Below are 14,541 nucleotides of genomic sequence, written 5' to 3'. Positions count from 1 at the left end.
TAAGAGTGGCTCTCTGCTCCACTGCAACAGATTGCTTCAAAGATGCAGCCATGTGCCTCCGCTCTGTTAGCATATTCTCCTCCGCGCTGTTAGAATCAACGCGCCTCTTTATTTTGTCATCGGGTCGAGCCGATGATGAACAGCCTCTTTTGTTTCCCCTCTCGTTCCAGAGCGCGGTCCTGCAGCCAAACCTCGATAACAGGAGTGAAAAATAAGGCCGGTGTCTGGGATCTTCCTGTTTCTGCTTAAGGCTGATAAAAGGTGAGGTTTAACTGGGCCAGAACACGCCGGGAGAAATGAACCCGGACTGGAGAAGATGACCACACATGCAACAAGAAACTGTACTATAGTGAAAGTATGGGTACTATATTACAATATAACTCAACTAAAAATAAAAAAGAGGAGAAACTATACTATAGTGAAAGTATGGGTACTGTATCACAATATAACTCAACTAAAAAAAAAGAGCAGAAACTGTGCAACTTCACTGTTTAGTATTTCCTTGGTGCATTTGATACAACCTTCTATTGGTGTTCTGATGGGATTATGAGTTGCTTATGAGATATGAACACAGGCAAAGAGCAGATTTGATCAATTTGACCCCTCATCATATAGGAAATGTACTCCACAAGACCTATTTCTATAAAATAATCCAAGCGTTCCTCCCCTTAATAAATAATGAATAACTCATTAACCTTCACATGACCTTGACTACAATATTTTAGAGTTGGTAATTGAACCTTTTTAAGGTGTTCTTATCTCACAGAAGTGTTCTGAAATCTCAATCAGAGCAGAAGCTTATGAAGTCAAAGACCGTGAGGCTGCGGTATGAATTTTAATCAGAGCCGTGCTGAGTTTGGACCAACAACAACATCAACATGGACTACGTTTCAAACATATTCCAAACATCTATCACTGCTTTGGTAAGAGTGCCACTTTTCATTAGCGTGATGCTAATGGAACCAGCGCACTGGTCTGAAAGCTGATGAAGAATCAGAAGGATCTGTCGGGGGAGTTGATATCTTGATCTTGTTTTTCGGAATATATTCATCAGTATGTTGCTCTTGAGTTCTTGAGTGTCAGGAGATGTTATCAAGTCACCCTGGTGATACTAGTTATTTTTATACTGGTCATATTTATAATAGTATTTATAATAGGTGTGCTTGTTTAGAGATTTGTTCTGTAAGTAATGGATATTAGAGTCTGCATAGACTTTAAATTAATGTGATTGTGGTTAGCATGTTCGCTTCTCAGCGCTGGAGTCTTCGGTTCAAGTCCCCACCTGGGTGTGGTTTCCATGTTCTCTCAGTGTCTGCGTATGTTTCCTCACACAGTCAACTTGGAGATCATGTGAATTGCTCACCCTAAAGCCCTATCAGTAGGGCATTAGAGTAAGCAAAAAACAGGAGGATTAGTGAGTTTTATAGGGTTTTCTCAGTCGCATGACATTGCGTTCAGTAGCTCCTCCACTTCCACGAGCAGTTGTGTTTACGTGGATCTCCGTGGAAACAAGCACCCAAAGTGTAATTACAGACAAATTGTCAAGTCCGTGCCCTGTTTCCCTGTCTTTTCCCTTCTCAAATAATAGATAAATTGGTGGTTTAAACTTTCATGTTTCTCTCTAAAATACTGCCCTTGTGTATCGCACCCTTTTGATGGCGTATGTTATAACGTTTTGACAGTTCCACTTAAACTGGTGGAAACGTGGGCCGCTTCGCTGAAAAGCACCATCATTCCTTATAAACCCAAACAGAACTGGTTCAAGAACCAGAGTTCTCTTGGTGAAAAAGCTCTAATTGTGGAAAGCTAGGAAAAATATCTGTTTTAAGCACTGAAAGAGGGACAGAGGGCGCTATGTTAGAACATAATGGTAAAAACAAAGAATTCCCAATACCCGAGCCATTTAAATTTGTTATTAAAAAGGTTTATCCTGCTTTTGTTGAAGTAACTGTCTCTACTGGCCAGGTAAGAATTGAGGAGAATTTGAGCGCATTCAAAACAAGGGCAACATTGAGTTCCTGAGCGATCTATTGTGCTGCCACTTTCAATAGGAGGTTGCAGGTTCGAATCCCATTTATGTAGCTTGCCATCAGCTGCCGGCTCCCAGATGGAAACAAAATTGGCCTCGGGTGGGTAGAAGGTGGTCTCTCCCCATCCTGCTCAGAGGTGCGACAATTGGATAGCCAAATTGGGAAAAAATGGGAAAGTAGTGAGGATGTTTGCAGGGTGTGATAACAATGCTGAGATAACAGATTTATAACTGACTTTATTTTTCAGAGGTAAAATCGCACTAATCATCACTGGAACAGCTGTGAGACGCTCTTATTAGAATCTAAAGCAAGATCCTGGGGTAGGTGGGTACGATGCCACATGGTTAGCAGGAGATAAAGGTTTCATCATCATCATCATCTCTGTCTCATCAAGCAGAAGAAACAGAAACGAGTACAAAATGTTCCTCCACTAATGAACCAAATTTGACAAGCAGATGAATAACTAACCTCCCCACAGAGGGTACGTATTTGCATGGCGGCTCCCTCGCGTCTCAGGGGGGATCTGCACCTGTCTCTCATTTTAAAATGAGAGACAATAAAAACCTGTGTCCCCGGCGTCTACCTCAAGCTGAGGACTCGTCTGCATTTAAAAGGAAAAGAACTCTTTCTTATTGCTTTTGAGTCTCAGAGATCAGGCGGGAAAGATGTTGTGTGTTCAGGCTCTGCGGTACAGAAATCGGCCAGGCGTGCGGAGCCGGGACTCCCTCGGCCCTGTTGGCGTAAAGCTGCCCCGAAACTTGATTCCAGCTCCATCATGCCTCAGGGAGCAATTTAATTAACGCTCTGCTCCAAGAGCAGGACAATCATCGGCTCCGCGCAAACTCAGATAATAACGCCGGAGCAGCGACGGCGGGACGCTGTTCTGGCTTCAGCGAATCAATGTGTAACAACTTGGGGCTGAAACGATCCAATGGAAATGTGAGCTAAGCTTGCTCCACTGATCTTTTGAAAGAATTGAAACCAAGCTGGACTGTGTCCAATTGGTCAGCAGTGAAATAAAAGTAAGCAAAGCTAAACTAAGCTAAGAAGGGAGTGAGTGAACACTTTGAATACTCAACTTAGACTCAGCTTCTCAACTGGAACTCGGCTTAACTTGGATTCATACACTCCTGGATTTAAAAATTTAACTTGACCAGGTTATTCCATCAATGGATTTTCCCCTCTGATGGCACAGGCATTTTTTCTAGATGATAATACAATCTAGGATTCATCGAGCTCGAATTGTGTAAGAGTGAGAGATTTTTCCAAAGACTTAAGACTTTGAGAAAAGATTTTATATTTGAAGACTTGAAACTCACACCTTAGATACATGAGACTCATCTCAGACTCTTTTTCCAGAAACTTAACTCAAACTCTAGAGTCCTGAGATGTGAGTCTCTTCCCAACAGACTCAAGATTAAACTCAGACTTGAGACTCAACTCAGACTCGAATTCCCCAGACTTAAGACTTACTTCAAACTTGAGACTCAACTCAGACTCTTATCTCAGTTGCTCACAACTCAGCTCAGACTCTCATTTCCCAGACTTAAGACTAACTTCAAACTTGAGACTCAACTCAGACTCGAATTCCCCAGACTTAAGACTTACTTCAAACTTGAGACTCAACTCAGACTCTTATCACAGTTGCTCACAACTCAGCTCAGACTCGAATTCCCCAGACTTAAGACTAACTTCAGACTTAAGACTCAACTCAGACTCGAATTCCCCAGACTTAAGACTTACTTCAAACTTGAGACACAACTCAGACTCTCATCCCAGTTGCTCACAACTCAGCTCAGAATCTTATTCCCCAGACTTAGACTTTTACCCTCAGAGACTTGACTCAGATTCTAATTCCAACAGACTTAAGATTCGGCTCAGACTCTCATCCCAGAAACTTAGGAATTGACTCAGACTTCCACCTTTAGAAACATGAGACTCAACTCAATCTTACACCCCAGAGATTCAAGACTTTACTCAGACTCGAGACTCTCATTGCTGCAAGAACTCTATTTAGCTGCAAGAACTCTAAAACAGCTAAAATCTCACCTTTGTTGCCTTTCATTTGTGTGACATTTCTGTGATTTAGGGGTATATTTCCTGTCTCTGGTTCTGAGAACTTCTGTCTTGCACATTTTAGTAAACTCCCAGCTCAAATACATGCACTTAATGTTAGGAAGGAATGATTTGGAAATCAGCTGATCGGTCAGATCTGGTGTGGGACTGTACAGGGTGGAGGGGTACAGGGTACTCCAGAAAGAGTAGTTGGCAAGTATAGACCTAGATTACACAAACCCAAGCCAAGCCAAGAATCTTTACAGAAAAAGACAAAATAACTTTTTCATCAGGTCAGGAACAGTTTGCTGACACCAGTAAGAAATTCACATCGCCTGTAAATCCCAGGGTCGCTGCAGAGCAGAACCTCCTGAGGTTCTAACGAGCCCCGTCCTACATTTCTCTTTTGTGCCACAGCTAATTTGAGATGGCGCCGCTAATTCATGAGCTGGTGTTCAGTGCTAGCGCTTGACTGGGGATTTGGCCAGCTCTTCGTCCTCTACATAATTAGCGAGTACATCCAATCCTCCTCGTTCATTACTCAGATGCTGGTGACAAATGGCAGGGAGGCCTGTTTTCGCGCTGGAATATCTGCTCCCCTCAGAAATATGGCCCCGGCTAAGGCGAGGCGCATTACAGTGATGGACGACGGCGTGTCTTATCATAAATTGGAAAGGGAGCATAAGAACCAGTAAGGACGAGATTTTTTAAGATATGTCGCTCATACTGTAATGAAAAAAATACTGCAGCATGCTGTGCTGCATGATTCTACAACATCCCAGCCTCGTTTTTTGGACCATGCTCCAGTTTATGAGGTTTATTTCTTCTCTTTTAAGTCCATTTCTGTGGGGTTTTATGAACCAAAATCATCCATATTATACTGTATGTTTTTGTAAAAAAAATCTCAAAAATCTCTTTATGCCTTTAAATCAAACTGATTGAAAATAAAAATGAATTATTACTGTATAATAGTACAGTCATAATAACTTCAGTGTGAATATTGTCAAAAATAGCTTTGTATATCTGAACAGGCTGTTTTTTGTTATTTAAAAATATTACAATAACTGTACACACCAATTTACAGCATGGTAAACATGTTTTTATATATTTTTTATACATTTCAATAATATTTACCATCTACATAGTAGTGGCAAACTCCTAGCTCTGCTAGCTTCACAATGGACATAATGTTCTACCACAATCCACCGGGAGAGAGCCTGATCAATTCTACTCTCTCAGACTTCGGCTGCTGATGTTGATGAAATTTAAACTTGCTATTCTTAGATAAAAAACACTTTTATAGTAAAATCACTATAAAACTGCACTGTAATTAACTGTAGTGAGAAAGTAATTATCTGGAATATTATGTTCAGTCTTGTATTTTGATGTAAGCTAGAATGCTAATCACTATGTTAGCTTTTAGTACATGAACAAAGCTAAATACATAAATGAACTTTTAATCACCCATGACTCTTATACAAAGATTTATACTAAAACTCTAAGTTTAGTACTGCGCTTTGGTGAGCAATAAATGACATGGTATAGTTAAAGTAAATGCTAAAAGTTCTGTAGCTGCAAGTTAAGCACTGCTCTATATAGAAACTCAATTTTATCCCACTTTTTTTCCCCAATTTAAACACATTACAGAGTAGCATCACAGCGCTAACGCTTGGATACATCAGCTCACAGATGCAGCCTTGTGCTAAACGATTGACATCACCCATCACCATCACACATGAGAGAAAAGAGCGCCATCTACTGTGCCCACCCACAGAGAGCAAGGCCAATTGTGCTCTCTCAGGGCTCCGGCAGCTGATGGCAAGGACTGGGATTCGAACAATCTGATATCAAGTTGTTATTATATACACTGTAATTATTTAGAATTTGTTTAGTTTAGTTTAGTTTAGTGGTTACTCACTCTTTAAGGTAAATTCAGAACCACACAAATGTTATCAGAATTAAAAAAGTTTAGTATTCTGAATGCTCTCTTTAAAGAAAGAATCCTGTGACAGGGCACTAATGAGACGCTCTTCTTTACATTTAGCTTTAATGAGATTTCCTAATTGTTGCATTAAAGACCTCATTAAAGTTAATATTCATTAGTGATTCCTTGAGCCTAATAACCGCAGTTTCAGGTGAAATCAAGCGTCTAGAGAAAACGCTCTGAAGGTATTATAGAAAAAAAACCACCACTGCAGCACTTTCTTCTCGCGCTGCTGATAAACACGGTTTTATAAGTCTGTCTCTGCGCTGCGCTTTTCCAGAGCTTACACTGGAACGTCTTCCTCCAGTGATTCCTTAATGACACAAATCTGGGTTATAAGTCAGAGCGTTTTTCTTTGATGGAGAGATTACATAATACAAACATACAGCCGCCTCGCTTTCCACCATATAGCTGAGCACAGCTCTTTATTTATTTATTTATTTGTTTACGTATTATTGGATCAAAAACTGAAATCTTACACTGTTTATGACATCTAATTTTATATTAATAGACTTTATTTTAAAAGAAAGGCCATTTTGTTTTTCATTTAGCGCTGCTACAGGGTTTGATAAGAGAGCTAAACAATGTGCTTCCAGTAGTAAAAATCACATTTACAAACTTCTTATCACACAGGCAAGACAAGACGTATGATGTATTCATATAGCCAAAACGTGTGGCTCAAATGCGTCTCAGATCCAATCCTGATTTAAATTGGATTGAGTGATCAGATTTGCATCTGTCTGTTTTAAATGCACATTAGGCTCATTTACACTTTCCTTTTTATGTGGATTGGTTTTATCCAGATTAATTAGGTTTTTACAGCCCTGAACTCACAAAACATACACTTCCAGGCCAAAAAAAATAAAAGTCTCCACTTTTTCCACCTGAATGTAAGTAAGTAAATGATGTGGGTTTGGTTGATGCTGCAGTTGGTCTGCAGGTTTAGGTTCAGCAACAGTATGTGCTGAAAGAATGAGGTCAGCTGACTACCTGAATATACTGAATATAGACCAGGTTATTCCATCAATGGATCAATTTGTTCTTCCCTGATGGAAGAAAGGCCATATTCCAAGATACCAATGTCAGGACTCATGGTGCTGGAATTGTAAAAGAGTTCAGAGTTCAGGGAGCATGAGATCATCATTTTCACGTCTTAACCTCATTGAGAATCTTTGGGATGTGCTGGACGGAGAAGTGCTGCTTTGTGCAGTGGTCAGACTCTACCATCATCAATGCTGCTGCAAGATCTTGGTGAAAAATTAATTAATGCAACACTGGATTGAAATAAATAAATCTTGTGACATGCAGAAGCTTATCGAAACAAGAACTGGTGTTAGAGACACGATTCTGCACAAACCACACCCAATTTCCCATTAGAAAAACATTCTGGCTTCATACTGTATTGCACGTATCATGTTTACACGTTCCCGCTCTTCCTATTCTTCCTGCTCTTCCTCAGGCTTGCGATGGTGCGATCTGTCACTCCCAGATTTAATATCCTCTTACTCACTCGCACTTCACTTGTGAGCAGCATGGAGGAGACGTGCGATAGCTGGGAGATGACACGTGTGCGACTCCGGTGAGAAATCCTGTTTCTTAATATCGAGACTCAATTTGCTTTGGGCTTTGGCTGTTGGGGATTTTTCTTTTTTCTTTTTTTATTTTTTTTTCCTACTGTTTTATCTGCAAAGCCTATGTTGACCCTGAATATTGATTCTCATCCAAAATTGCTTCGCATTATCTCCAAAGAAACAACTGAGTCATCTAGGGCTTTATTCAGATCCAAAAAAAGGCCAGTGCCGTCTAGTCAGCTGGAATCACCAATGAGATGGAGGGATTGAAAGGATAAACAGCGAATATACTCCAAATCTAATATTGTTTCCCTCTTTTCCACTTCATCATCTGAATTCTAATGACTTATATCCCAGGGAATCTGCAGGCGGAGAGCACGCCGGAGCCTATTAGGCACGGTAGGACTTCGACGGAAGCATAGGCTCCTCGTATTCTCGTAGAGAGCCAAAAAGACTTCTAAAAAAATAATTCTACACACAACGGGGATTGTTTCTATGAAGGTTTTCCATCATCAGTGACATCAAGGTTATTGCACTTGCGGTAGAATCATGAAAACCCTCATCTAGAGCCGTTAGATAAAGACAGAGCGTCTTCAAGGTTACGCTACAAGGCCAGTCGACTTGATTTACTACCGTTAAATGAATGTTAGCTTTGGTTCGTGTTGTTTAACTTTCATCATTATTGCTCAGCCCAATATTATTGCTCAACATTCAGAGAGCGCCTGTGAAAAACAGGCCCTTATTCCACATTTCAGGCTCTTGACTGAAGGCAAATGTGAAAGAAACATGAAATATACATGAAATAAGGCAGCCAGAACATATGGTGCATCTACAAATCAGTGGCCAGCCCCCTACCTCCCCTCCAACCAATCCTCCCCTCCAACCCCATCCTCCTTGCCCCTCATGGCTGTCATAGCAACATCCACACATGTGTCTGCTGGCGGGAGATGTAATGAGATGAGTACACACAAGCCGTCGGCCCGACGCTCAGGAAGGCATAGGCCTCATATTAATGATGCAGCTTCTGAAGCCGATTCCATCAGCGATACCTTTACAGCGTGTCGGACATCAAGCCAGCGCTCTGCGCTCTGAGGCTGCAAACACATTTTACACATTTTAGCAGCACAGCCTCAGATGTGCTAATAACATGCAAACGCTTGAAGATTAAAGCGCTCTGGAATGATAAGGAGTTGAAGAAGTTGTAGCTCACTGAAGGCTTAAAGCGATAGTTCAGACAGAAGCGAGGTGTAAATAGACGGAATTACATACAAACTTCAGGCTGTAGCTACTGATTTAGCTACGCTAATGTATTTAGCATGTATACGTATAGACGACAGTTCAGTGGGATGTTCAACCACATGTGGGTTTTAGTTTATTTTAATCATTTTGTTTTTTTAATTTTTTTAAACAAAAACACTGGCCGTATCCATTAAGATAATCACGATCATCATCTCCAACAAAACAGCGAAATTACCGCTCTCCTCAGTAATCTCCCATTAATCTCAGTTAGAGCCTGACGAAGCCCAGCCCGTAAAATCATATTTAATCTGTAGGAGGTTTTTACTACAGTATGAACTGCAGACCTGCTGAACATCTCATATGAATTTCCTTCATGTTCCATCTAGATTTGGATGCAGCCGCTGCGTTCCCCCTGTTGGCGAGACGCCTGACTCAGCTCATCAGCTCATTACTGAGCCCTTCATGTGGGTGAAATGAATGTGGCGCAGCAGGAAAACACTCAGGACTTCTGCTTTATATAGCCGGCCAGAAATACGAGCGCAGCGGAAACAGTGACCAAAATTCATAAAAGCAGCTCAAGTAAGCAAAGTTTAGAATAAAATCTGTATTAATTTACTACAATAAAGGAGTTTATACTTCTTATTTATTCTTTTACTTTTGCCTCTGGCTCATTCTTTTTTTTTAAATCAGAGAATTAGATGAGACAGTGATAGGTGAGTCTTGACTCGAGTTAAGTCCAAGTCCAGTCATGAGTCAGTTCAGCTTGAGTCTGAGTCAATGAATTGCTAGTCAATTATGAGCCAGTTAAAGTCACGTGAGTCTGAGTTGAGTCATGATTCAATTAAGCCAAATTCTAAGTTAACTAATTTAATTATGAGTCAAATAAAGGTGAATCTAAGTCATAAGTAAGTTGAGCATGAGTCTTAATTAATCATGAGTCAGTTAAGGGTGAATCTGAGTCAAGTCTTAAATCGATTAAGCAAAATTCTAAGTTAAGTCATGAGTGAGTTAAGTGTGAGTCTCAGTCAATCATGAGTTAGTTTGGGGTGAGTCTGAGTCGAGTCATGAGTCAATTAAGTACAACTCTACATTAAGTCAGACCTTTGTGTGCTTAGATATTATTCCAAATTCATTGTTTCATCAATGAAGGCATGTCATCTTGGCCCAGACGCAACAGAACAGGCCCAAACCATGACCCTACCACCACCATGTTTCACAGAGGGTATAAGGTTCTTATGCTGGAATGCAGTGTTTTCTTTTCTCCAAACATAACGCTTTTCAATTAAACCAGAAATTTCTATTTAGCAGCACTGTTTCCTCAGTGGGCGGGTTTTGGTCTGGAACCAGAAATATGACGGTGCTTAAGACCATGGAGCCAAACAGCGGCAACATCTGCTCACTGCTCCACTATAAGAATGTGTTTTACCCAGTGTTCACTATCTCTCTCTCTCTCTCTCTCTCTCTCTCTCTATTTCTCTATCTCTCTCACTCTTACAAACACACTGTCTCTCTCTTTCTCTCTCTCTTTCTTTCTCTCTCTCTCTCTCTCACACACACACTTTCAATCTCTCTCTCTCTCTTACACACTCTCAATCTCTCTCTCTTACTCTCTCTCACACACACACTCAATCTCTCTCTCTCTCACACACACACACTCAATCTCTCTCTCTCTCTCTTACACACTCTCAATCTCTCTCTCTTACTCTCTCTCACACACACACACTCAATCTCTCTCTCTCTCTCTCACACACACACACACTCAATCTCTCTCTCTCATACACACACACACACACACACTCAATCTCTCTCTCTCTTACTCTCTCTCTCTCTCACACACACACACACACTCAAACTCTCTCTCTCTCTTTTACTCTCTCTCACACACACACACACTCAATCTCTCTCACACACGCTCTCTCTCTCTCTCTCTCTCTTACACACACACTCAATCTCTCTCACACACACACACACTCAGTATCTCTCACATACACGTTCGCTCTCTCTCGCGCTCTCTCTCTCACACACACACACACGCGCGCGCTCACGCTTTAATCTGGCGGAGGAGAGGGAGCAGGCGAGTGGAGCGCGCGCTGCAGACGAGGATGGGAGCCCTTCTGTCCACATAATCTCATGCAGCGCTCGAGCGTCGAGGACAAGAAGTGTAACCTGCACGCGCCGACCTGCAGCTGTGCACCATGAGGACAGCCATGGTAACACTTCCTCTCTCTATCAGAGTTAAAACAGCTATAATGATCATCGTACTGATAATTATACTCTTTTACTGGCGCGCGGTCGCGTGCACTGCAGGGGGGCTGCAGGGGGCTTTAAATGCTTTGCACAACAGCGCGTGCGACACTGTCTCAGATTAAAGCTTAAAACAATAGGGAGCAGACTGGCTGGAGCGCGAGCGAGCGCTAGGGCGCGCGTGCTGCGGGATTTGAGTTTGTTGTTGCAGGATGGAGATGCAGGGATGCACTGTAGTATATGCTGTAGTATATGCTGTATGCACGCGCTTTGGGGATGAATAGTTATGTGGAGAAAATAGTTGCAGCATCGTTTACAGCTGTATTCACTCTAATGCACGCTGGCTGCTATTGTGAACTCGTAGCGTGCACAGGTCGCGCGCTGGCTCGTGCAGCGGTGCAACCGGTACGCTACCTGTAATGGAGTTTAATAAATGCGTGCACACGCACAGAGTGTATTTAGTGTATTCTAATGCAAATAATTGTTTTTAAACAGAGTTTAAAAACATGCATGAAGAAGTTTGCAGATGTCTGTTATCTCTATATACTGTAATATATATATATATATATTTGATTTTACCAAACCTCTGGAATATAATCAAGGGAAAGATGGACGTATCCAGATTTCTGCACCAGGAGTAGCATAAAGTTATCCACAAGCAGTGTGTAAGACTGGTGGAGGAGAACAGAACTCTTAAAACTTTATTGTTTTCTTTGCATTATATTTGAGGTCTGAAAGCTCTGCATCTTTTTTATCATTTCAGCCATTTCTCATTTTCTGCAAATAAATACAGTATTTACATTTAGAATTTACAATATTTTTATTTGGAATTTGGGAGAAATGTTGTCTGTAGTTTATAGAATAAAACAACAATGTTCATTTTACTCAAACATAAACCTATAAATAGCAAAATCAGAGAAACTGATTCAGAAACTGAAGTGCTCTCTTCATTTTTTCCAGAGCTGTAAATATTCTACTGTCATAATGTCTCTAAAAAATAAACTAAAGATGTTTTATAACATTAAATAAACATGCCTTGCATCTTTTAATGTAATGAAAAAACAACCTTAAACCTTAAAGGAACACTGGGTGATGTATAGGTTTAGGGGCGGGGCAGGAGGGAGAGCTGATTGGCTGAGCTGCAGCAGCAGCAGTGTGCCTCTGATAGCAGTGTTGTTATTTTAGTAATATAGCAAAATTAACTTAAGATGAGAGAGATTTTTATTATGCCTAACAGTGAGTTGCTGTTTGGTGAAAAAGTTTGATTTTGCTAAGGTTTGCTAAATATTCTGCAGGATATATGAGGTATTCTGCAGTTTGGGTGTTGGGGTGATTTTGTGAATTGTGTTGAGTATTTTGATAAAAACGGCCTAGTGTGTTTTAGCAACTAGAAAATCACAAAAAAATAAATAATTATAATTCTGTATACATCAACAGATGAGTTGAATATCATCATGTGTGTGATATAACCTGTACCTGCAGTTCTATAATAGACGCTGTACAGGTATATAAGCAGTGTTAGGTTGCTGGTTTCCAGCATGCGCTGCACTCTATGCGCTGTTGGCTCTTTGTAAACTGTTATTTTTGCAGCGTGTGACACTGTTGACTCTCTGTCTCTCTGTCTCTCCAGCGCCATGGAGCTGCTGTGTTTCTGGCCATCACCATGTGCACCAGCTTATTCTTCGTCTACAACGTGAATAACAGCGACGGGGGGAGATCCAGCGACGGGTCGGCCCAGACGGTGAAGCCCACCAAAGCTCCAGCCAGACCCCGGCCGGCTCCTCCAGCCCTGCAGGGATACACCAGCATCATCGACCACAGCGTGAGTACTCAGGTCCCTCACCTGCCTTAAAAAAGAGGGATTTCTGCTGGGTATAATGCGCTGCTGGGTGTGAGGTAGACAGAAATTAAAGTGTTTAAAGTTTGAGTTTGGTGTGAAATGTGTTTAGAGAAATAAATAGATTTAATTTCTTTACAGTGATGGTTATACATTATAACATTTTTTATAGGAAAACACAGAAATTACAATTATTAAGCAAAATTCGACTACTGAATACAGAAAACATCCTACAGTTTTCACACATTTTCCACTCTATTCACCATTTTATAAGCGATTAACTGTATTTTATACAGGTTTATACAGGTTCAAATTCGTATTTTTCTCTTACTTATTAAAGAATACATTTATTTAAGTAGATTTATTAATCACTGAAAATGTTAATATCACAGCAGATTAATATAATAAATTATACGTATAAAATCAAAGTCATGGTGGTGGTGATTATTTAAATAATATTATTTATTATAGGACTGAAAATTAATTTCCTGTTGTTCAGTATTACTTACTACTATTTACAGGATAAAAGCACATTCATTCACATTCACTCTAAAAAAAATAAATAAATCACTGGTTTGAATCCAGGTCATGCAGCTTGCCGTCAGCTGCCGGAGCCCTGAGACAGCACAATTGGTCTTGCTCTGTCTCTGGGTGGGTACAGTACAGTAGATGGTGCTCTTTCTTTCCCCTCATCATTCCTAGGGTGATGTGGATCAGCACAAGGCTGCATCTGTGAGCTGATGTATCAGAACCGAGTCGCTGCGTTTTCCTCCGAGCGCAATGTGATGCTACTCTGCAATGCTACATTAACAGCAGTTCCTTGTTCACTTTTCTTGTTTTGTAGCATCACTATTGATAGGGGATATACAGCTGAATAGGAGCTTTTTAACATGAACTACTTTTTATTTTTCAGACATAAAAACTGTTAAAAATGAATTTAAACATAAAAAAATAGTTTCAGAATTAAAAAAAAATAAATCACATTTTAACCTATAAAAATCACTTTTTGCAATAATTTGTTTTATTAAACTTAAATGCACACTTTGAATAAAAGCATGCAAAGGCAATTTAGTATGCATGAAAATGGAAAAATAAATGGTAAAAAAAAACATATTTCACTTATATAATAGAAAGCAACGGACAGCTGCTTCCACGGTAAGAGACAGTGTGTACTCTCCAGCAAAAAATGCTTTAACAAGCACACATCACTTCACCTGTTCTAAATGCTTCCTCAGGGACATTTATAACAGCCCAGCGGATCTCAGCGCTCGTACTGAAGCACCACTCGCTCCCGCTCTAATATTACACTCAAAAACCCAACCGGGGAATGTTCAGCTGGAAGCATGTTGACTTTAATTGGTAACAAAGGTTTTATGTGCTGGTTCTGCTGTATTTCAATGGATATAATGCATGTGGATCGTGCTGGATAAAAATATAGGTTTCCAGGGACTGGATATGTTGTGAATTGTGCTCTGCAAGCATGCATTAACCTCCTGAACTGCAGCTTTATTATTCAGAAATAATTAATTAGTTATAATGATTAGGATTCAGCAGTATAGGATTAGTCATCAGCAGTAAGGG

At 40.5% G+C, this 14,541-nt stretch overlaps 1 protein-coding gene across 1 annotated transcript in view; it reads left to right on the top strand.

The window, feature by feature from the left end:
* The first annotated feature begins 10,826 nt into the window (after positions 1-10,826).
* The window catches only part of st6galnac5a (ST6 (alpha-N-acetyl-neuraminyl-2,3-beta-galactosyl-1,3)-N-acetylgalactosaminide alpha-2,6-sialyltransferase 5a), a 53,539-nt gene continuing 49,824 nt past the window's right edge, over positions 10,827-14,541 (top strand). The window contains exons 1-2 of the mRNA XM_022677832.2: positions 10,827-11,089; positions 12,754-12,945. Of these exons, the coding sequence (XP_022533553.2) occupies positions 11,075-11,089; positions 12,754-12,945 (207 nt within the window). The 5' untranslated portion in view covers positions 10,827-11,074. The remainder of the gene's footprint in view (positions 11,090-12,753; positions 12,946-14,541) is intronic.

Source organism: Astyanax mexicanus, chromosome 8 (assembly GCF_023375975.1).
Source record: "Astyanax mexicanus isolate ESR-SI-001 chromosome 8, AstMex3_surface, whole genome shotgun sequence".
NCBI classification, from domain to species: domain Eukaryota; kingdom Metazoa; phylum Chordata; class Actinopteri; order Characiformes; family Acestrorhamphidae; genus Astyanax; species Astyanax mexicanus.
The sequence above is the reverse complement of the archived record's forward strand: the minus strand, read 5'-3'. Positions and strand labels throughout refer to the sequence as shown.